General features: G+C 38.0%; 1 protein-coding gene across 1 annotated transcript in view; it reads right to left on the bottom strand.

Moving 5' to 3' along the window:
* Positions 1-25,373, bottom strand: part of FAF1 (Fas associated factor 1) — a 402,771-nt gene that overhangs the window by 20,337 nt on the left and 357,061 nt on the right. The window contains exon 18 of the mRNA XM_049774743.1: positions 16,809-17,024. Coding sequence (XP_049630700.1) covers positions 16,809-17,024 — 216 coding nt within the window. The remainder of the gene's footprint in view (positions 1-16,808; positions 17,025-25,373) is intronic.

Raw genomic sequence — 25,373 nt, 5'->3', positions numbered from 1 at the left:
ATTTCAGTCTAAAGATTCAGTCTAAGCTCTGACCCCAAGATCTGTCATCTTTAAGTAAGGGTTTATTCCTACTCAATTAGTTCAAATTTCTTTAAACTACAATTGGCTTGGTTCAGGTAAGAATACTGTCTAGTATATTTACTGCTGTATCCCAGGTTGTATATAAAAAGGTACTCATATATTTGTTGGATTAATATATAGAATTTTTTCCATCTTTAATCTCGTTTTCCACATGCCTAACTTCATATTCTAAATTCCAATCTAAGTCAAACTCAATTTCCTGCAAACATATAACTCTACGGTGGGCCTGTGAAACTTAGGCAAGAAATGAATGTGGGTTAGGGATGATACAAGTCAAAGAACACACACCATAGCCACTGTTGTAAAGGAGTTTAACAGAGCTTGTCCTTCAAGAAGCCTGACATAAATGAGCTATAAATCTGTATCAGGAACAGGTATGCCTCTTACCCTAGGAAAAAAACCATGAATAAATTCAAAAATAAAGAAATAAACAGCAAGTAAACTGTAATCTGCAGAGAGTTCCCCTTGAATATCACTCTTTAGAGCCTATCATGAAGCACTGGAGGCACAGAACTTGATATGGGTTTCCAAAGAATTAATACTGAATAAAGACTATATCATCTTAAAAACAAAACATGAACAATAAAGACAAAAGAAAAATAGAAAGGGGAAGGGACATTAACCATGATACATGTTACCATTACTAGGCTCTTAGTATGTTAAATGTTACATATACTATACAAACATTCATTCTTTCATTTTATACTCAAAATGCTCTTTTTTTTGTTTGTTTTTTTTTTGGGCCACACCTGGCAGTGCTCAGGGGTTACTCCTGGCTGTCTGCTCAGAAATAGCTCCTGGCAGGCATGGGGGACCATATGGGCTGTCTGCTCAGAAATAGCTCCTGGCAGGCATGGGGGACCATATGGGACACTGGGATTCGAACCAACCACCTTAGGTCCTGGATCGGCTGCTTGCAAGGCAAACACCGCTGTGCTATCTCTCCGGGCCCCAAAATACTCTTTTTAAGCAGGCATTGCTACCCCATTTTTACCAAGAGATTAGGGACTCAGAATTTCTCAGATCACTCAAAGAGATGATCCTGAATTCATGGCCTAGCCTAATAGCCCATTGTGTACTCTTGTTTCAGACTATACTGTCTCTGAATGAGATAGAAGAGGGTAGTGTTAAATAAATCATCCTTACAGTGTTGATTTGTATTTGCTTATGAGCTTATAAACAAGCATGGAAAAAATAAATACCAACAACTGCCTCTTTAGTTGAAGTAGCTAGTTTGAAGAAAGCCTCTTTCTATGCAGTGAGGGGAAGTAGCTGCGGTTTCAAGGACAAGTGCAGGGGCTCTGCATACATCATTACAGATTGGGGGACAAGTTTATATTGACTATGTAGGGATACCTGGAACTTGAAAGTGATCATTTCTGGAGATTGCATTTCCCTTGCATACTCTTGAAAATAAAATATCTTTTGAGGACACAGAGCTCACTATTTGAGGCTAACTTACTTTTTGCCACAATACTACAGTTTTGTTTTTGGGGCCACACCTGGTAATGCTCAGGGATTAGTTCTGGCTCTGTATTTTGGAATTACTCCTAATGTTGCTCGGGGGACAATATGGGATGCTGGGGACTGAACCCAGTACTACATTGTTCCAAGTGAGGGAGGCAAAGTCAAATGCTTGGAAGTTTTCCAGTTTAGTTTCACCTTCATAAACTTTAGAAGTGAATCTGAGATGTGAATATATTGAGCAATAAAATTACATGTGTAGATAAGAGTTAGCATGGGATCTGTTCTTATTTTGGGGGGAGAGGTTGATAACCTGATGACATCTGGGAAACTGAGTTTGGGGAAGGTTTCCCCCAGAATTTTAAAAGTGGTTCAGTAATGGGGCCAGAGAGATAGCATGGAGGTAGGGTGTTTGCCTTGCATGCAGAGGGACGGTGGTTTGAATTTCGGCATCCCATATGGTCCCCCGAGTCTGCTGGGGTAACCTCTGAGTGCTGCCGGGTGTGACCCAAAAACAAAACAAAAGTGATCACTATGACAAAATGTCTTTATATAGAACATTTATTTGCCTTCTTACTGGGATTCTAGAATGTTGGTACATGCTAAGAGGATAGCTCTGTGATTAGACTCTAGTAAAGAAATCTAGGGACAGCAGCAGTTAAAGAAATGGCTGAAGCATTTCTCACTTCTCTTCGTATTTCTCACTTCTCTTCGTATTTCTCATAAATGTTTATCCAGAACTCTGCTTCATCCTTGAGAACTGATTGAACTTATTCTTTTTCTCCCACTTGGTTAAAGAGCACAATACAAACTTCTAACATTTTTGACCCTTCCGAAGCCTATATTAAGGGGCTGGAGACCATACAAGGGTAAGGTGCTTGCCTTTCATACCAGGGTTTGATTCTAGATACCCCATATGGACCCTAGAACTTGCTAAGAGTGATCCCTGAGCATGAAGCCAGATATAAGCCCTGAGCACTATGAGGTGTTGTAATATAATATAAAATAATAATATAAATAAGTGGGGCAAGTGGGGTCAGGGAGGTAGCTCAAAAGGCTGGATCATATGTATGTAACAGCTCCAGGTTCAATCCTCAGTAATGCGTGGTCCCCTGATTACCTATTATGCCTTCCTCCAAAAAATACAAATAACCTTCCTGTGCCAAACATTTCACCTTAGAGAAACCCTAAAATATAGGTGGCTGCCCCATTATACATATAAGACAAATCAGCTGTGCAAGGCCTTAAGTAGTGTTTCTGGGATCACATATGCAGTAACTGAGCAAGTAGGATTTGAACCTTCAAAAGCCTTTGCTCTTTATCTGAAATAGAAACTGTTTTCATATAAATGTGTCATGGAAGGTCCCAAGACCACCTCCATGTTCAGTATCTTCCTAGGAGGATTCAGGACTGATAAAACATATAGCTAGATGGACGGATAGTTAATACTCGTAGCTATAATTTATACTAAAAAATACACACATACAAAAAAAATCAACATAGAGAAAAAGCACATGGAAGTAAAGTCCAAGGAAACCACGAAAAGTTTTGGTTTTGGGGTCACACCTGGGGTTGTTCAGGAGATAGTGGTGGAGGATCAAAGTGAGGCCAGCCACAAATAAGGCAAACACCTAAACCCCTATACAATCTCTGGTCCCTCATTAATAATTTTTAGTTCCTTTATCTGACTAAAAGTTGGGAAGAGCTAAAATAACTAAAGACTTTGCAATCTTCACAAAAATCTGAAGATCTTCTGGTAACAAAACTAGAACTAGAGTGAGATGTGTGCTTTTATTATATACCCTATATCCTATCCAGAGGGAAGTCCAGCAGATGAACTGTCTTCCTTCCTAGCACATCTACTCATTAAAAAGCTTCAGATATCCTCAGTACTTACTATTTGTTTTGTTCTTGCCCTCAAATCACCTCACTTCATTTTTACCAGAACCTCTTGATGGCATTACTATCTGCCCTTATAGGAGGAACCAGATTAGAGGTTATATGACTTACGTATAGGACCTGATTACCTGATAACTGTACCTTGACACCATCAGGCAGTTCCCTGTCATAACTGTCAGTATTCAGAATACATTTTTTTCAAGGGACTAAAGAGAATGCACTAAAGGAACTGCAATAAATAATGAACTTCTTGGAAGTAAGGATCTGTTATAAGAGACAAAGTGGAAGTCACCCTCATACTAAGAATGAGGAATGTGTCTAAAAATGATTTTTTGAAGGCTAGAGAGAGGTCAAAAACAGTGACTTGCTGGAGACAGATCAAAGAAACTCAGCATTACCAAATCAAGTAGCATGGCCCTCTGCCGTTTACCAAGTGTTTTCATTATCACTTTTGATCTTATCATAATATATCTGTGAAGACACATGACACTATCCTCATTTTAGATGAAGTAACTGAATTATAGAAAAGAAATAATGTACTCAGTGTAATTTAGTTAATAGGCTGAAAGTGCCAGCCTTAGAACAAAGATTTTTCTGACTTCAAGTATAGAAGAGATGAGAAGGTATGAAACCATATATCAAAATACCAAGTTTAGGCATTACCAAACTTTAATCCCAGCCTTCCCATATGTGGCTACATTTTTATTAACTCCCCAACTCCTCAACGCCCTTTAGACAGTTGTATATTACACCACAATTTATTTTTTTTCATCACAATTTCATATGGTTTTATGCATTTGGACTGCTTCTATATCTTGAATATGGTAAAGCCAGCTACTTTTATGTTGCAATGAACATAGAAACGCATCATTCAAAAATAAAGATTTTCAGGCAAGGGTTAGATTTAATCTTGGCAGAGAAAGGAGGGCTTTGCGTGGCCTTGCAAGAAGAATGTTGTTTTTATACTAACAAATCGGGAATAGTGTGGGACAGAATCAGACACCATCAAGAGGAGCTGGCCAAAAGAAGAAAGGAGCTATTAGATGCTCCCTTATTGTCTTTATGGGGTAGGATTCTCCCCTATCTAATACCCCCACTGGGGCCCCTTTTGGGCCTCTTACTTCTGGTAGCCATTGGGCCATGCATAACCAATCGCCTCACTACATTCATTCGAGCTCAGGTTGGGGAAGTCAAGCTCATGGTATGATGCCAACAATACCAAGAATTAGCTCATGCAGGTAATTCTGACCAGGAATATCAGGAGATGGAGGCCCTCTATCACACTGGCTTCTAGGATTAGAAGCCTTTCTATAAGAAGTGGGGATTGAAAAGGGAAGTCATTACCCCTCCCCCACCAACCTTGGCGGATGTCCCGTCCTTAAAGAAGTCTTCACTACCCCTTCCTTCCCCCTCCCCCTTCTTATGCTATATAAGAAGGAACATAGAATGCCGCGAGGTCTTTCACCTCTGTCCTGTTATGAACGTGGTGTTAGACCCTGACCGGCCAGAAATAAAGACCCCACTTGAGCTTTAAAAAAAAAGAAAATAGGGCCCGGAGAGATAGCACAGCGGTGTTTGCCTTGCAAGCAGCCGATCCAGGACCAAAGGTGGTTGGTTCGAATCCCGGTGTCCCATATGGTCCCCCGTGCCTGCCAGGAGCTATTTCTGAGCAGATAGCCAGGAGTAACCCCTGAGCACCGCCGGGTGTGGCCCAAAAAACCAAAAAAAAAAAAAAAAATAAAGTTTTTGTATTTGGGGGTTAGATGCCAAAAGTTAGAACTGAAAAATTGTGTCACTTCAAGAAAACATACAGTTTGCAGCAACTTGGATTGCAATGTAGGATGACATGTTAAATGAAGTCAGAAAGAGAGGGAAAATATTAGATGACTTAATTCTTCTGCGTAATGAAAAAACAATACAGTATTAGACAATAACAAGCCCTTACTTACAAAAGTTATTAATAAACTGTGGAGGTGAAAGGAAGATTATACTGCCGAGTGTGGTGGCAGAGGGTCATGGTGGTGATGTGGTACAGTAAATTTTTACACTGGTAACATAAAATACAACCCAAAATATAATAAAAGTTAAAAAGTAAGTAGACTATTGTTATGCAAGAGTAGTTTCACATTTAGACTGATGTAAGAAGTATATATATTATTCTTTCATTTTGTTTTGTTTTTGGGCCATACCCAGCAGCGCTCAGGGGTTACTCCTATCTCTGCATTCAGAAATTGCTCCTGGCAGGCTCAGAGGACCATATAGTATGCTGGGAATTGAACCCAGGTCCGTCTTGAGTCGGCTGCATGCAAGGCAAGTGGCCTACCTCTGTGTTATCTCTCTGGACCCTATATATTATTCTTTTATACCTTTTGCTATATATGGGCTATTTATGGGCCAGTGGGTACAGTGGGTAAAGCTCTTGCCTTGCATGCAGCTGACTCTGCTTTGATCTCCCACATCCTGGATGGTCCCAAGCACCACCAGGAGTAATTTCTGATGCAGAGCCAAAAGTAACTACCAAGAGCAACACCAAGTGAAGCCCTCAAACCAAAAGAAAAACAACAAAACCCCTATAAAAACATCAAACAAAAACTCCCCCAAATAAACAAAACAACCCCTCAAAACAAACAAAACAAAAATGAAACCAAACTACACCAGGCTCAGAAATCGCTCCTGGCAGGCTTGGGGGACCATATGGGATGCTGAGGATCAAACCTGGGTCTGTCCTAGGTTGGCTGTGTGCAAGGCATACAACCTACTGCTGTGTTATCTCTCCCTCAGAGCAATCTTAAGAATAAGAATTTTAATATACTAAATATATCAAACATATTTTAATATGTAGGTAGTTTTTAAGATATAGGTAGTTCATTGGTATGGAAGTATTTCCTTCTCGTTCTTATTCTTTCTGTTAAAAAAAATCAAACTGGGAGAATACTTACCTGACAAAGGGTTAATATACAAGATTTACAAAGTACTTGTAAATCTAAGCCAAAAAACAAAATCAAGCCATCAAAATATAAAGAGATGAACAGAAACTCCCTCAAAGAAGGCACAGATATGGCCAATAGCTTCATGAAAAATGCTTTAATCAGGGAAATGCAAATCAAAACAACAGATACTACCTTACATCAGTGAGACTGTCACACATCAAAAAAAAGAAAAGCAACAGTATTGGCATGCATATTAAGAAAAAGAATCCTTATTCATTGCTGTTGGGAATGTCCCTGGCTCAACCCTTTTGGAAAACAATACAGATATGTCTCAAAAACTAGAATCGTGGGAAAGGTCCTGACTCACTGTATATCTACAACAAATTCAATTATGAAGGACTTTGTAGATCACAATGGTTTCAATAAAACAAAATAAAAAAAAACTACAATAGAATATCTATATGACCTAGCAATTCCATTTCTAGGCATCTGCCCCCAGGGTCCAAAAACTATTCAGAAAAGATATTTGTACTTTTATGTTTACTGCAGTATTTATAATAGCCCAAATCTGGAAGTAGCTCCAGGGTCCAAAAACAGTTAACTCAAAACAAAACAAAACCTTACTATATACAAACAATATAATATACTCCACTGAAAAAAAAGATGAAACAATGCATTTGCTGTTATGAGGATCGAACTGGAGGTAGTATCATTCTGAAGTTGCCAGGAGAGGAACAGATACAGAATGACCTCCCTCACATGCGGGATACAAAGAAGCACAGGAAGGGAATAATAAATGATCAAAGGCAATAGAAACTGAAAATTAATCTACAGAACTAGATTTTACATGTTGAGGAGATGGGGGTGCAGGATGGAGACTTGAGGAAGGCAGTGGTGGAAGGAAGTAGACACTCTGGTGGGGGATATGTTGGGACACTGCATGCATGAAATCCTATCATTGACAGCATTGTAAAATTGTAAATCACTAAATAAAATTTAGTATTAAAAACAAAACAAAACAAATAGGCCCTAAGAAGTCCAATTAAAATTAAGTAAACTTTTGTTTGTTTTGGGCCAGACCCAGCAATGTTCAGGGGTTATTCCTAGCTCTGCACTCAGGAATGATCCCTAATGGGCTCAGGGACCATATGGGAAGCGGGGGATAGAACTCAGGTTGACTGCTTGCTGATATACTATCTCTCTTGGCTCCCTGAACAAGCAATTCTAAAACAAATAAATAATTCTATAACAAGCCTCTCCAAAATTAAGTCTAATATAAATGGAAAATAAATCCTACTGCAATGTTGATTTTCCAATTCTATGGCTCAATTTTAAAATGGAATTCTGTAACTTATTAATAGATTTTTAAAAAAGAGCCCATAATTCTAAAATGTAATAGCCATAGAAACTTGGATTTCAGTGTTTGCTCTGCTAGGTAAAAGTGACATGTGATTTAATTAGAGTGCATACTTTTAACCTCCCTTAATTCTTTCATCTGTAAAATGGCAATATTGATCCCCTCCAAAAAAGAAGATACTGCTAATTTTAAGGGTACAGGGATATAACTGTTTATTTTTATTTATTTAACTCTTACCACACAACTCTCTAAGTTAGATATTACCATTTCTCTGCCAATACATCTATTAGTCATTTATACCTTTTTTGAGGAAGTGTGTTCAGCTCTTCTCTCTATTTTTTTATTATCTTTTTTTTTTTTGTTAGTTTGTTTTTTGTTTTTTTGGGTTACACCCAGCAGCACCGCTCAGGGGTCACTCCTGGCTCCACACTCAGAAATCACTCCTGGCAGGCTCAGAGGACCATATGGGATGCCAGGATTTGAACCACCGACCTTCTGCATGCAAGGCAAAAGCTTTACCTCTATGCTATCTCTTCGGCCCCAGCAGTATCTTCTTTAATTATGCTAACTAGAGAGAGAAAGAAGAGAGGAGTAACTAATGAAAGCATGGGAACTGTAAGTTCTTTCTTTGGTGCAATGATTGATATTCGTACTAAAAAAATCTAAATGCTCTAACTTAGACTTCAGAATGTATCATCAGAATTATAATATATGAATTTTGAAAAGGATACAAGAAATTCAAGGACCAATATTGCCATTTTACTGATGAAAGAATTAAAGGACGGTAAAAGTATGCACTCTAATTAAATCACATGTCACTTTTACCTAACAGACACTGAAATCCAAGTTTTCTATAGCATATGAAATAATGGGATTCAAACCAATGACCTTCTGCATGAAAGGCCTTACCTCCATGCTATCTCACCGGCCCTGATTATCTTTTTAAAGTTGTGAAATCCATTTTATATCTTGGATATTAGCCCATTGTCAGAAGCGTAAGGAGTGATATTTTTTTTTAGTTCATAGAGTATATTTTTATTCTAGTCATTGTTTTTTTGACAGTGCAGAAACTTTTTTTATTTGTTTTTTTGGGTCACACCCTACAGCGCTCAGGGGTTACTCCTGGCTCTATGCTCAGAAATTGCCCCTGGCCGGCATGGGGGACTATATGGAATGCTGGGATTCGAACCACCGTCCTTCTGCATGAAGGGCAAACGCCTTACCTTTATGCTATCTCTCCAGCCCTAACTTTTTGATTTAGAATATTGCCATTTGCTTTTGTTTCTGTAGTTTGGCTAAGGGCACTCAGTCATTGAAGGTGCCTACAGGGTGAATATAATAAAGACTGCCTATTATCTTCTTCAGTGTAATTTAGGGATTCAGTCTTTGATCCACTTTGAATGAACTTTTGTGAATGGTGTGAGAAAGGGATCAAACGCCTGTTTTCTAGCCTGTGGCTAACCAGTTTTCCCAACATGCTGAAGAGACTTTTCTTGCTTTACTTTATATACCTAGATGCTTCACAAAGGTTAGTTGTCACCATTATCCAGAAAATGCAATTCAAAATATGAGATGTCACCTCATATCTTTGAGACTGTCACACAACAAATGCTGGCAGGATATGGGAAAAAAAGAAACCATTATCCACGGTTAGTGGGAATGTCACCTGAATAATAGTACGGAGACTTCTAAAATAATTAAGAATGGAGTGGGCCAGGAGATAGTACTGAGGTTAGGGAATATGCCTAGCATGAGTCAAGTTAATTCCTAGCACCATCTGGTCCCCGAGAATCCCTCAATTCAGCCCTGGAGGCCTGTAGCACTATAGGCTTATCTATCAAGGGTGGCCTAGATTAAATGTATCACAGGGTCTGATCAGAATTATATCCTTAGGTGGTTACATTGAACTATAGGCCTTGTTACATAACCTTACCAAAAACAACTGAACTTCCCTATGTCCCAGCAATTCCAGTTCCTAGCATTTACCCCAAAAACACTATTTGGAAAGGACATTTGTACTATGTTCAATACAGTAGTACTCACAGTAGCCAATATACAGAAACAATCCAAGTGTCCCAGAATGCATGAATCATAAGGAAACTGTGGTGTGTATATGTATATTGTGTATATATATATACATATATATATACACAATGGAATACTACATAGTTATAAAAAATTTTGTTTTTGGTAAGGTCTTTATCTTGTGCACAACTAACCTGATTTTAATCCTGGACACCAAATAGAAAACTAGGCACCAGAGCACTGTCAAGAGTGACCCTTGAATACAGAGCCAGGAGTAAGCCATAAAAAGCTATTGAAAATTATTATGCCTAAACAAAAGCTGTAGAGCAAAAATGGCTATATTGATAGGCTTCCTCAAGTTTTCAAGATTTTAAATTTTATTTAAATATAAACATGTTAAGTACATGAATAATAAATATCAAAGGTAAAAAAATAGAAGTTCTTTCAGAAGGGCCAGTCTAACCATCACCTAAAGGTCATTTTTACTACCCTGCTGTTTCTAACCTTTCATTTCAAATAAAGACTCAGGTAAAGTTAATTTCCTTACATGATATTCTATGACTTCAGGCAAAACAAAACAAAAGACAAACAAAAAACTTTCTTTCAATTGTGCATAAAACTGGAACATAATTTGCCTTAGATGTATATTTTCTTTTTTTTTTCTTTTTCTTTTTTTTTTTTTAATGGTTTTTGGGTCACACCCGGCAGTGCTCAGGAGTTACTACTGGCTGTCTGCTCAGAAATAGCTCCTGGCAGGCACGGGGGACCATATGGGACACCGGAATTTGAACCAACCACCTTTGGTCCTGAATCGGCTGCTTGTAAGGCAAACGCCGCTGTGCTATCTCTCCGGGCCCAGATGTATATTTTCATAAGAACGTATATACCCTTCAAGGTCAGTTAACAATTTCTTTTTTTTTTTTAATTAATTAATTTTTTTTTTTTTTTTTTGGTTTTTGGGCCACACCCGGCAGTGCTCAGGGGTTACTCCTGGCTGTCTGCTCAGAAATAGCTCCTGGCAGGCACGGGGGGCCATATGGGACACCGGGATTTGAACCAACCACCTTTGGTCCTGGATTGGCTGCTTGCAAGGCAAACACCACTGTGCTATCTCTCCAGGCCCATTTTCTATTTTCTTTTTATACACTCTATTTTCTTTTTATACACCAGCCTGAGAGACACAGGCTCAGCCAATGTTTTGTGATAGGAAAGAACAAATAAGTGAACAAAATACAGATTAAGCCATTTATGTTTCTTTATGATGCAAGCAGAATATATTCCTGTAAAAATAAAGTTAAAGTCAGTAGCTTTATAGACTGCAAGTTCAACAAGGGCAAGAACTATGTGCCATTACTTTTCATCACCATGTTCCTTGCCTTTAATTTGCTGCTTAGCATAATAAAGATGGATGGGAAACAGAAATAAATTGGTAGACTCTTTATTTGTATGGTATTCCCTCCAGTTCATTTAAACATCCTTTATAGAAGATTTGCACCTACTAGAAACTTAATTCATAATCATTCTCCTGCATCTTTAAATACTAAAAAGGAAAAATATATAAATTACAGCTCTGATTAAAAATGTATGAATTACATTAATAGTTACCTCCAATCTTACAATTGGGGGAAACTATAAATACATTATTGTAGAATTTAAAAATGTCTGAATATAGTATTTCTAGATGCATGTTTATTTATTTGGGGAATGCATGTCTACACATTTGGAGGCAGAAATGTCCTCAAGGAAAACGGGAGCAATGTGATTTAAAAACTGGTAAGATATAAAGGATTACCAGTCTGTGCCCTTTTTCTTCCTTCCTATCTACTCTTTATTTCTTATAAAAATAAAAAAGACCAGGGTCCAGGAAGATAGTACAATGAGGTAAGGTAGTTGCCCTGCATGTAGCCAACTCATGTTTGATATTAGTACTGAATGTGATCCCCCAGTCAAGCCAGAAATAATCCCTGAACAGAAAGCAAGGAATAAGAAGTAGGAGGGAGAGGGAGAGAAAGAGACAAGAAAGAGAGTAAAAAATGCTCATGAGTGATCACTTCTCAGTTGCAGGTGGAGTTTCTGAGTTACATGGGTCAAAGAGGTAGAATCATAATATAAAAAAATAAGGGAAGGGGAAGTGAATATAAAAAAGCAAAGAAGAAAGGAGAGGCTGTGAAAAGAAGTATAAAGGGGAAAGATGGAAGGGAATATTGTAAATTCAGAGAAAATCCTTTGACTTAAAGGCAAAAGGAGTAAGGGTGTCAGTATCTTTTCTCACTGTTACTTCTCAACTACCTCATTCCCAGAGCAATGCTTAAGGAAGGCCAAAGGACCAATTGATGTTCATGTGGCTCACACAACAAAATGCAAAACAAAAGTAACAAAAATAAACAAATCTATGTTTCTAGCATGGAATTAGCTTTTTGGAAAGGGCTCATGTCTGCTACTCTTTAGGTGGTTCCAAAGTGCTCAGTTCTCAGCAGACTTCTAGCAAAGAGTTGGACAGCTGGGACATTTTAGGAAGAAGCATTGGTTGGTGGAAGAGGTGCGGGATAGGAATAAGAGAACAGATAACCAAGTTTAACATGTCCTCTGGTGAGAAATCAGCCTGCTTTGTGAAGAAAAGGCTAAAGACACAATAAGACTCCTACAGTTAAGTCTTATATTATTTGTTTTTAAAGAGGCACAGTCTTATGATGTGCTTTTTAACAGTCTTTTAGTTTGGCTGTAATTTAAGATGACTTTTACAAATTAGATCCTAATCCTTGCAGACACAGATGGCTGTTACAGAATAGCCTTGCAAAAACACTAGTCATTCGACTTGAAAGAGCATTCAGAGAAGGATGAAGGGCCATTAACTCTCACTCCACCCCTGGCTCTAGGAGGTCTAATGAGTCCTGGGGTGGGCTTTCTGGGTTTAGGTCTGAGTCTGGAATCTGGGTGGGCTTCTAGCATCTGTTCTCATTTGGAACAGCACTTCTAGTTCACTCTGGAATTGGACTTCTGATCAGATGTGAAGTCATTAACATTTAACAACAGTAACTGAATGCCTATGTGTTAGGCACCATGCTGGCAACCTCAGGGGAGATAGACATGAACATGAAATGGATAGTCTCTGTGAATATGACAAAACAATAGGACAAGTGCTACAACGAATGTAAAATCTACAGTGGGTACAAAGGTGATGAATACAAGCAAAGGGGTCCTATACAGAGATGATATTTGAGCTGGGCATTAAAAATGAGCTCAAACATGCTAGAAAAAGTGAGGTCGGTTGATATTCAAGATAAAGAGAACAGAGTAAACAAAAGCACAAGAGGCAAAACAGTCTTCCATGTCTTTAGTGAGTAGTAAGCAATCTCATATCTTCTGAGAGGCATGATTTATGGTGAAAAAGATAGTAAAGACCAGATTGTGAAGAACTTTTAAAAACATTTGGAGGAGCTAATACTAGTCCCAGAGCAGAAGGGAGCTACTATGAAGTATACAAATAAAAAGGAAGTGAACAGAGTGAAATTAAAAAAAAAATCACTCTAACATAATATAGGTTGACCAAGGACCATGAACTAGACTTGTGATAGGCATGAACATTCTTGATTTCTCCTACAGGAGAAAAGCAATCTAAAATTTTATTCCTCTGAGGAGCTGGGCCAAACTTTGTCCAAACTGATCATTGGAAAGAAATAGAAGAAGAAATGGGACAGGTGTGAGAGGGAAATTGGGAGAAGAAACTGATAATCAAATTCTTCAGCAATGTAAACAAAAGATGATCAAGATCCAATGAGGAGGTAATTTTCTTTAAGTCTAAGTGGTGATTTTAGACTTATCCATAATGATACAGTCTACACTTGAAAAGGCTGAATACTTGGTTAACAGAGTTCAAGGCAGCCAGCAGTTCTTATAGCAACTACTATCCATAGCTCACATTTTTACTCTGTGAGAAGAGATTATTAATACTGAATGCAAAACCCAGTTCTTTCTAAGAGATTGCTTTCCCCACCGCACCCACAGTAATCAGGTTTAAAAATGAATTTAAAAGAAAATAAGCTTTCCTTGTTTCACTTCACAGTCCTGGCTCCTATGTCAAAGATTAGCTGTCCAAACACCCAAGGGCTTGTCTCTGGTCTCTCCATTCTATTTCATCAGTCTAAGCATATAATACCACACTATCTTGGTATATAGCTTTATATATATATAGCTTTATATACTTTAAAGTTGGGAAAAGAAAAGCCTCCCATTTTTACTTTTTCCTAGAATTGTTTATTATTCCATGAAAATTTTAACAGTCTTTGGTCTATGACTCTAAAAAATGTCCCAGGTGTTTATAGGGTTTGCATTTATTTTGGGAAGGATGGTTATTTTGACAGTCTTTGACTATTTTTGTCCCCTCAATTCACAAACAGGGGCTGTTTCCGTGTGATGTGTTCTATTTCTTTTAGGAATGAATTTTTTTTTTTTTTTTTTTTTGGTTTTTGGACCACACCCGGTGGTGCTCAGGGGTTACTCCTGGCTGTCTGCTCAGAAATAGCTCCTGACAGGCACAGGGGACCATATGGGACACCAGGATTCGAACCAACCACCTTAGGTCCTGGATCGGCTGCTTGCAAGGCAAACACCGCTGTGCTATCTCTCCGGGACCAGGAGTGAAATGATTTTCTTTGTGTGTATCTTTCATCTTTTGTTAAGCTGATTCCCCAGTTCTTGATTATTTTTGAGGTACAATTATTTTGAGGCAGAAATATATATATATATATATATATATATATATATATATATATATATACACACACACACACACACATATATATATATATATAGTTAAATTCCTCTCTCTTCCATTTCATTATTTGCATATAGAAAAGCCATGAATCTCTTCACATTGACTTTGTAGCCTGTCATTGTTTCTGCTCAGCTATTAGAAAACATGGAAAAATGTGATTTGTTGCTCTGTGGATAGAACTAGAGGATTCCCATTGGCCTTCACTAAACATTTCTCTGAATTGGTTCCTGGGATATTGGTGGAGGGAAATGGGCACCCTGGCGGTGGGTGTGGTGCTGCAATGTTTTATGCATAAAATTACTGTTAACAGTATTGTACATCACAGTACCTCAATATAACAGCAAAATAACAAAAAGAAAATAAGATTTAATTTTAAGTCAGGGAGGTTCTGAGACTCTATTCTTATAGTTCTTTCCATACATGTTTCAGTCCTGGAAAGTGAACTCTTTTATCCTTAGACTCCATCTCTTAGAGAACTTCTGGAAGTCTAAAGAAGATTAGTTTTACATAAGGGGCCGGAGAGATAGCATGGAAGTAGGGCATTTGCCTTGCATGCAGAAGGACGGTGGTTCGAATCCCGGCATCCCATATGGTCCCCTATGCCTGCTAGTAGATATGTCTGAGCATAGAGCCAGGAGTAACTCCTGCTGCAGTAGTCCATGATGTGGTGTGACCCAAATACCCCCCCCCCCCTGCAAAAATATATATTAGTTTATTTCAAAAAAAGGGGCTGGGATTAACTACTTTAGTGTCTGAGTTTTATAAATTTTCCAAGGTGAGATATTCATTATAGAACACGAATATGATAACTAGGTTGATCTTTAATTTGTGATTGTGATTCTTTTCTGTTTATACATTAAGGGCCCATTTCAGACTAAGAACTTAAGGCAGTTCGTTAGTCATGTGGTTTGCATGTACTGTCTTGTATATGTTTCTGTATCTTAAGTGTGAAAAAGAGGAAGAGTTTTAGAGTAGCACTTGTGGGGCCAGAGAAAGGGACCAAAGGACACTTGGGATCTGCTAAGATAAGTCCTACCTTAGGTAGCATTTTCATCATACTGAATGGGATTTGTATTTAGAGGGCCAAACATGATTTGTTTCTACTCTAAAAATCTGATAGCAATTGTTAAGGACTAAGATGAAATTTAACCTAATCCTTAGTTTTGGTGTATGGATAAAGTCAAGATTACTGAATTTTATATTATTATTGTCATAAAAGTATCAAAGAATATTACTATTGAGATTTTTTTCATGTTATTTTAGAGGTAAGCTAGTGTGAGTTTCATCCCAAATAAAGAATCTTTCAAATAAGGGTGTTCTTATATATGTGTATATAGATGTATATATACAGAGACACATTCTTGCTGAAAAGAGATCATTTTAGCAGCTAAGTGCTTGTTTAACTGTGATGAAAAATCATCAACTGTGATGGAAAATCACTTCCTTCCAACACAAGCTACTCCTTTGAGAAATGGACCAGGTTGGTCTCCTATAATCTTCAAATCATTAGTCCAATTCCAACCCTGGAACCTCAAAATGTCAGATCTCTCTCTGACACAGCAGGCCCTGTTTAAGTAACTGAAGACTAACAACAAGTATACCTCCCATGGCATTTCCTTCTCTAGAGGAATGTGCCTCAAAGGATATGTTATCCAGCTCTCACTTTTTTTCTTTTGGTTTTTGGGTCAAAAACCTACATTGAAAATAATAATACAGGTTACCTTCCCTAACTTTCCAAGCCAGTAAGAACATTGACGAATCACAAACTATTCTCTTTTTTTTTTTTTTGGGGGGGGGGAGGCATACCTGGCAGTACTCAGAGCCTACGCCTGGCTCTGTGTCCAGAGATTATTTCTGGTGATTCTTGGAGGAGGATTATGAGGTTCTGGGGATTGAAGCCAAGTTGGCCTTATGTGAGGCAAATACCCCAACCAGTGTACTATTGCTGTGGCCCCTCACAAAATATTCTTGATTTAGCATGATGAACTCTTAGTGAACCAACCATTATTGACCCTGTTCTAATTGTTAAGCATGCATTCTCAGATCTACAAAGATGAGGCTATGGAATAGGAGAAAAAACTAGAAAGACAGATGTATTGTCTAAATTTTCACATCAGAAAGGAAGCACACCTTCTGCAAAGGCTGAAAAGAACATGGTATTCAGAACAAAGGCATTGGAGCACGTTGTAGCAGTGGGATTTTTTATGGACTACTTTGCAGACACCAAGACAGGATTTCTCCCATCTGGACACATTCTGAGATAGGCAGAGCAACTTACATCTCTCCTAGGAAAGGTACTCAATAGCTTGAACTCATCCCATGGAAATCCTTTGGAAGCTACAAAATCAAAGAGAATCTGGAGCTTATTGCTGGCCAGGAAACGTCGCTCAAGGAACTCGCCACTGGGGGTCCGGATGCGCAGTTTGCTCACAGGCTCAGCATTTTCTTCTTCTGGTTCTGGAGGTAGGGCCTGCTCTAAGGAGAGCCGGATGGCCTAAGGAGAGCAAAAAACAGGTGTTAACTTGTGTGATGAATGGAACTGTGAGGAAGAGAAGAAAGAGACTAGAAAAATGCAGCTACTTTCTAGAAAGTCATCAAACAGTTATTCATTTATTAACCAAGCCTAAAGCTTGAATAATAAAATCAAGTACTTATCTTTTTTAATATTCAACCCAATCAGCAATTAATTTAAATAAATCCCACCTTGATGATATATTATTAAATCAATAGGTAACTACACAGAAAATGTGTTTTTTTTTTAAATGACTGAGGAAATACACACTCAACTGCTTCCTTTCCAGGGTACAAATTAAGGCTATCAGAAGCCACACAAAAGACAAATACACATATATACACCAATAATGTATTCCAACATATTTACATCTACACAGATGTTGTGTATGTAAATATTTTGGGGGATTACTATGTTGCTCACCCTAATCTGATTAGGTGATTGGTGGGGGCAGAATGCCAGGTCACACCCTAGGGTAGGGCACAATCACCTAATCAGATTAGGGTGAGCAACATAGTAATCCCCCAAAATATTTACACACACAACACACATATATATTTTATATGCCAATATACCTCTGTATATGAGTGTGAAACAGAAATAATTTCCCAAGAAAAAAATTACCAAAATATTTGTACAACATTGGCTATTGACAGCAAATGGAATGGAATATATTCTGCTTGAAAAATTTTGGAAATAGAGGTGATGGTCACTCTCACAGGTGATACTGCATTGTGGATTATTTGCCTTATCCTAATGGCAGAATCAGATTATTTTGCTCGTGGGAAATCTGTAAATTTTCTTTTGGAGAACTGTCCATTCCATCCCCTTCCCCATGAGACTGTGTACTTTTCAAATGGTTTGTTTCATTTTTGCTAACCTTAGCTGTTGTAATAAGTAGGAATCACACATATATTTTTTATAGTTTGCATGCTCTTTGGCTAGTGGCTGCACACTTCAGTTGGGTTGCTGACCCTCAGTTGTAGTGCGCTAGAAGTATAATTTGCTGAGTTGGTGGGAACTCTGCAATATTTGTGCACTGGGATTGTACTGAACATTTAGGTGTGATACCTGGAATCTAACTCAGGGCCTCAAGGCAACCTACTGAGCCATCTATGAGCCCCTCTCACCCCCCCACTTTTTTGCCTTTGTTACTGAGTTGGTGAGCTCTTTAAGGATTCTGGTTATGAACCCCTTGTTAGATGTAAAATGCACTGGTATTTTCCTCAAATTTATTGGTGGCCATTTGGATCTTGTTCTAGATTGTTTTCTTGTGTAAAAAGCCTTTAATTTGATGTTGCCTTACTGTTTACTTTTACATTGGTTTCCCTTGCCACTGGAGCTGAGTCTCCAAATACACTTCTGAGGTCAAAGAGTAGGAGTGTATCTTCTATGCTTCCTTTTATGCATGTTATACTTTCAAGTCTTAGTGGCCACAGATTAAAGTGTTAAATTAGGGCACTGGAGAGAGAGTACAGGGATTTAGGCACTTGTCCTGCAGGGAACTGACCCCAATTGGACTACCAGCATCACATAATAGTCCCCCAAGCACCTATGTGACTTCCATACCTTCCTCAAACTTTTGAAATTAATGATTGTATGTTAGTAATATCATTATTTTGTTTGTTTGTTTTTTTTTTGGTTTTTGGGCCACACCCGGCAGTGCTCAGGGGTTACTCCTGGCAGGCACGGGGGACCATATGGGACACCGGGATTCGAACCAACCACCTTTGGTCCTGGATCAGCTGCTTGCAAGGCAAACGCCGCTGTGCTATCTCTCCGGGCCCAATATCATTATTTTGTATCTACCAGTTCAGTTTTCTACTTGTTTAAATATCTTTCTGTTCTCCTTGATATGTTCTCTTGGCTCTTTTGACATACATTAAAGTGTTTGTATGTGTGTGTGTGTGTGTGTGTGTGTGTGTGTGTGTGTGTGTGTGTGTGTGTGTGTGTGTGTGTGTAATATCTTTGAAAATTAAATAGTGAAGGTACTGGAGTAAAGAGGCCAGAGCAATAATACAGTGGGTAAGGTACTTGTCTTTCATGTGACTGATCCAAGTTTAATTCCCAGCATTCCAAAGGACCTCTGAGCCTGCACTCCTGAGTGGAGAACCAGGAGTAACCCCTAAGCATCCCCAAGTGTGGCCCCAAAACAAAAATAATAAGAACAGCAAAAGAATTTACTAGTGAAGTCATCTAGCTCTTATGGAGAGTCTTTCCTCTCACTGGCCCAATGCTAGGCAGGACCTCACAATGAAAGACAAATACTTTGTCACTAAGCTATTATATTATTGGCCCTCAGAAGGACTTTTTCATTACTGTTTTTTTTTTTTTTTTTTTGGCAACATCCTCATTTGTGCTTGAGTTTACTCCTGGCTCTGCACTTACAGATTATTCTTGGCAGCTCTCTGGGGACCCTCTGTAGTTTCAGGGATAGAACCCATGTCTGGCGCATACAAGGCAAACAACTTACCTGCTGTAATGTCATTCCAGTCCAGGACCCCAGTTCTATATATAGCATCATATGGCCCCTTGAGCACTGTTGGGGTGGCCCTAAGATGCCTAGGATTGTCAGGCTTGGGTTGCACTATATCCTCAAGCCCTACTATTGAACTCTTTGGTCCAGTTGACTCAGTATCACCACAAATGTTCAATAGGCAACAGTAATAATGTTAATATAATAATTATTTCCTTTACATATTTTATTTTTAAAATTAACAGCAGTTGTAGTTCTAGGGTTACATCCAGCTGTGTCTTACTCCAGATTCTGTGTTCAGAGTTCACTTCTAATGGGCTCAGGGGACTATATGGGGTACAGGGAATCAAACCCAGGTCAGCTGTGTGCAAAGCAAATGCTTTATCCACTGTACTATCTTTCCAACCCCACTGCACCTATTTAAAATCAGAACTTATTATAATTATTTTTTGTTCCTCCTATTCTTCCTTTACTCCACCTGTCTATACTTGCTTTCCTTTTTGACATTTTCCTATACAGTTTAACAACAGATGCTACATTATTATCTGAACTAAACCAATTTATACTACAAAAACATAAACAATGTAGCTCATTATCCTATTCATTGTGCAGACAATGACTGTTCTTCAATGCACCCAGTCTCCCCAGCCTTTCCCCAAAATGAAAACAGACCTCAGATACCTCACACCAGTAGTCTGATGTGGAAAACAATAAAGACATGTAGTGGGTAAACTGACAATCCTGGGCTCTGAATACCCATGTCTTACGGACAATAAAAAACAAAACAAAAAATACATCAGTAGCTCTGTTTCAAATATACTGGCTTTATAAAAGCCTGAATAAGTAAACATTGTTGTAAAACAATGACATAAAGGACACCTCCTCATATCTAATATCAGTCTTAGTAAACATCATTGTTAAAATTCAATTTGGTTTGCTCAACAAACATAGTTTTAAATTTGCATTAATACAGGTTTATAACAAAGCAAGAAAACCCAATTTAAGTTGAATTTGTTTTATTAGAATTATATGAATGATCTTTAAATCACTCCTATTTGAGGACTAAAATTGGGGGTTTCCTTTTTTACCCAATAACTTCTTATATTCCCCACTCCCATTCCTTGGGGTATCAGGGACTGTACCCAGGGTTTCACACATGAAAGGAAAGTATGCACCACTGAGTATATCCCCAGTCCTGAAAATGAGAATTTTTTAAATGTGAAATTAGACCATAAAAATATATTAATGAGAAAATTGGGGGGGGTGATGCAGAAATATCATATAAGGTACTATCTTTTATGTTACATCCCACCAAACCTGGTTTGATCTTTGGCACCACATATGGTCCTCTCAGCACCTCCATAAATGACCTTGAGCACAGAACCCGAGCCTCAAAGCAAAAAACATACAAATGATTGTATCTACACAATGATACTTTCTTTAAAATAAGGACATTTAAAATATTTAATTATCTTACAACTAGAAACATAAACTGGCTTAACACACACACACACACACACACACACACACAAACACACCTCACCCTCTATTTTGTGGACTTCTATAAATACCCCCCAAAACATTTTATTGTTTGCTGAAACTGAGTGCAAATTAGGCAAAAGCAAATGTTCATTAATCTCTCATTTCTTATTGATCACCCTTCATGTGCCATGCATTATTAGAGATGATGGGAAAATAGCACTGATAAAAACTGTACATACAAGGAACATTTATTTAGTAGGGTAGAAGAAAGACAACAAATACACACAAGGACTATGTCTAGCTTGTCACACAGTAAACAATGCTATGAACAGAGTGGAGAAAATACTATTAGAGGGAGATAAGGGCATAATCTTAAATACTGTCAGCCTCAATATGCAAATAATCTAGGCCTTGTGTGCAAAGCCCCATAGGAACTAGAGAGTCACATGCAGTTAGGGTGAGAGAAGTAGAGACGTTGCAGTCACACCCTTTTTATACAAAACCTAATGTATAGCCTGAGATGAGATTGGCATGACCTTATTTGTTATGTTTCTGGTTTGGTTTTATTCAGATATAAATTCATATTTCGAGCAATTCAAATTTCTAATTTGATTCTAATTCAATTCAAAGTAACTACTATGAATTCATATCTGGTTTAATTGAAGAGCAGCTCATGTAGCTGAAGGGAAACAAGGAGAGAGGTAGGTGATGATTCTGAGAGGAATCAGAGGAATGATCAGATACCTATAATCTAATATGATTAGGTCAATTGTGACTGAGTATCTAACTTACTGATTTCCCCTTTTTTAAAATTAAAATAACTTACATGTCATAAAACCCAGCATTTAAATGTATAGATCCTTCAGTTTTGACAAACGCACACAAATGTTTATAAAAAAATAAAAATTTCCATTTATAAGATTAAAAAGTACTGGCATAAAATGAAACAAGATGAGTTTAGTTAAAACTAATGTATATTTAGTTAAGAGATTAAATCTTTTGTTTTGCTTTGGCTTCACCCAGGGGTTACTCCTGGTCTGTACCCAGGAATTACTCCTGGAGTGTTCAGGAGACCATATGGGAAACTGAGGATTGAATCTGGGTCAGCTGCATGTAAAGGAAACATCCAACCTACTATCATTTATAAATCTTAGTTTTACATCATATTTAAAAGTTTTCCTTTTTGATGTCTATATAAGATAACATAAGCTACCTCAATATATAATGGGCAATGGTTTCACAATAGACAGGTGATTATGCTATATAACTTAAAATTAGTGTTATATATCAATAAAAATGGAAAAGAACTGCTTAATACCCACAAATACTCTTATCTTAAGCTCTCTGTAACCCCCAGTCTGTTTTATATCCAGTTTTGCTCTCTGAAGAAACTTCCATAAATATACTCATCAATGTCATATAGCTTCTTTATTTTAGTATAATCCAAGTCAAATAGATCAGTAGTTCATTTCTATTTATTGCTCAGCAGTATTCCTTTGTATTATATATGTATATGTTATATATGTGTCTATCATACACACATAGCATAGTTTTTTATTTTTGGCTTTTTTGGGGGGGGGCACACCTGTGATGCTCAGGGGTTACTCCTGGCTATGTGCTCAGAAATAGCTCCTGGCTTGGGGGACCATATGGGACACCGGGGATTGAACCAAGGTCTGTCCTGGATCAGCCTCGTGCAAGGCAAAAGCCCTACCGCTGTGTTGTCGCTCCAGCCTCACATTCCATAGTTTGATGATTACTTCTGCAGCTGAGGGAAATTTGAATTGCTCTAATTTTTATTATTATACATAAAGCCATGATAAACATTTGATTATATATTTTTGTTGTCTTAGAGTCTTCTGAGTCATTATATGTATGTTCAACTTTGTAAGAAGGTGTCAAAATTGGGCCCGGAGAGATAGCACAGCTGTGTTTGCCTTGCAAGCAGCCGATCCAGGACCAAAGGTGGTTGGTTCGAATCCCGGTGTCCCATATGGTCCCCCGTGCCTGCCAGGAGCTATTTCTGAGCAGACAGCCAGGAGTAACCCCTGAGTACCGCCGGGTGTGGCCCAAAAACCAAAAACCAAAAAAAAAAAAAAAAAAAAAAAGAAGGTGCCAAACTATTTCACAACAATTATTTTGCATTATTTAATTAATATGAATCCAAGTCGTTTCTCATTTTTGCCAGTACATGAGACTGTCTCTAGCTTTTATAGAATCATTGCAATAATGGCACCCTGAACACTGCCAAGAGTCACCTTTAAGCGCAGAAACAGGATAGTTTCTGAGCACTTTCAGGTGTGGCCTCAAGCCCCCATCAAGTAAAATTAAAAAGTCATTGTAATGGTATGTATCTGCTGTGTTTTAATTGATTTTCCTTAATGTCTAAGAACACTGCATCCTTTCATGTTTCTCTGCCTTTTGCATATATTCTTTTAAAGTGCCCGCTTAAATATTTTATCCTTTTGAAAACTTTCATTATGTATTAGAGTTCCTCATGTATTCTGGACATCAGACATACAGTGCTCAGTCTGACATGTTTCTCCAAATGTTTTTTTTTTTTTTTTTTTTTTTAATGGCCTCTTAAGCAGTGCTCAGGGTTCCTCAGGTCACTCTCGGTGATCACTAAGGTAGGCCAGAGTGTTTAATGCTAGGGTCTGAGGATGCAGTGTAGCTCAAGCCTCGCAGTGCTGAGGACCACTCTAGCAGTACCCCAGCAGTGCTCAGGACCTCCAAGACTACACTCACAGAAACAGGGATAGAAATAGGGTTTTGGGCTGAAGAGACAGTACAGTGGGTAAGGCTCTTATCTTGCTCACACCAGATATGGGTTCAATCCTTGGCACTATGTAACCCCCAACCCACTGCCGGTGCCAGTGATTCTTGAGTGCAGAGCCAGGAGTAAGCTCTGAACACAACTGGGTATGACTCCTAAAACAAAACAAAATAAAAAAAAAAACAAACCTGGGGTCTTGTGCTCCTACGTTATCTCTCCAAATTCTCAGTTGTCTTTGAACAGATAAAGTTTATTTTGACGTAATGTAACTGACAATATTTACTACTTTATAGATTGTACATTGGAGTCAGATCTAAGTAATCTTTGCTGAACTCAAGGTAATAAAGATGTTCAATTCTGCTTTCTTGTGGGACTATAATTGTGGGACACAGAGCTGGCAGGAGTCAAGTTACCCCATTTGTTCCTGCTTGACTCCACTTGACTCATACATCCCAGTCTTTACTGGAAGTCCTAAAAATTATTCTGTGTTAAAAAAATATTATGGTTGTCCAATAGTTGCGGCAAGAATTAAACTACATAGAAGTAAGCCATACATATTAAGTTTATACACAACAGATGTTTGGGGAGCCTTATGGTGGTGGGGATCACACCAAGAGCCTTATACATCCAGGGTATGTTCTGCAGACTCTTGAGCTATCTCGCTGGCCTACACAAATGTTAAAAACACTTGAACTTAAATACCTATTCCTTGTCCCACCTTAAAGAAGATGGAATAGATTAGGATTTGCGTATTAACCCACTGTTTTAACCACACATTCTTCCAAGTGCAAGAAAGACTATCATCCAGGAACTCTGGTTCTACTTTTCCCAGGCAAAGGTTAGGTAAGAATTTTTAAATAGGCTTTTAAATCCTGCTATTATCTTACTTTTTTCATCTGTAACATGGTAACAATATCTCCCTTACTAGTTTGCAGGTGGTTGTAAAGCTCACATAAAAAACAGAAAGGCAAAATGCCAAGGGTTCTAATTCCATTGTTCTTTTCTCTCATTTTGTGGTGTTTGATATTACTCAGTATATCCTGTCTGATAAAGCATCAAGAAAAACAAAGAAACAATTTTGAGTAAAAAGGCAAAATGTAATGCTTTTCTTTTCTGTTTTAGAAGTGTGCCTGAATGTATTTTTCCTTTGTAAATGATTAACCTCTCCATACCTACTCTTTTGCATCCATCCAATCATGAGTGATCCAAAAATGCTTTTACTTCATCTTTAATCATCAAAGTTGATTAATCCTTTAATCTCTATGAAGTCTCTTATAACCATTAAATCAGAAATTATCTTTTCCTTGCAAATATGTTCAGCATTTTGTGCCATTTTATTGGTTTTCACAATATGCAGTAAAGTTTCTCACTACGCTGATTTTGTATTCATTTACTCTCCTGCATTAGGCAGTAAGCTCCATAAAGTCAGGGACCATGTCTCATATAAAACAAAAATTTGCACAAAGGAGAGCTAGACAAGTACTTGGTGAATACTGACTGACCGGAAAAACTCAGGAGTCAGTCAAAAAATCTTAACTGAATCTTTTTCTACTAATCAAAATTTCAAAGGCAGGTAGCTTATGTGTTAGGAGTGCAT

The sequence above is a fragment of the Suncus etruscus genome, chromosome 6 (assembly GCF_024139225.1).
Source record: "Suncus etruscus isolate mSunEtr1 chromosome 6, mSunEtr1.pri.cur, whole genome shotgun sequence".
Classification (NCBI taxonomy): Eukaryota; Metazoa; Chordata; class Mammalia; order Eulipotyphla; family Soricidae; genus Suncus; species Suncus etruscus.
This window is presented reverse-complemented; position numbering and strand designations above follow the sequence as displayed.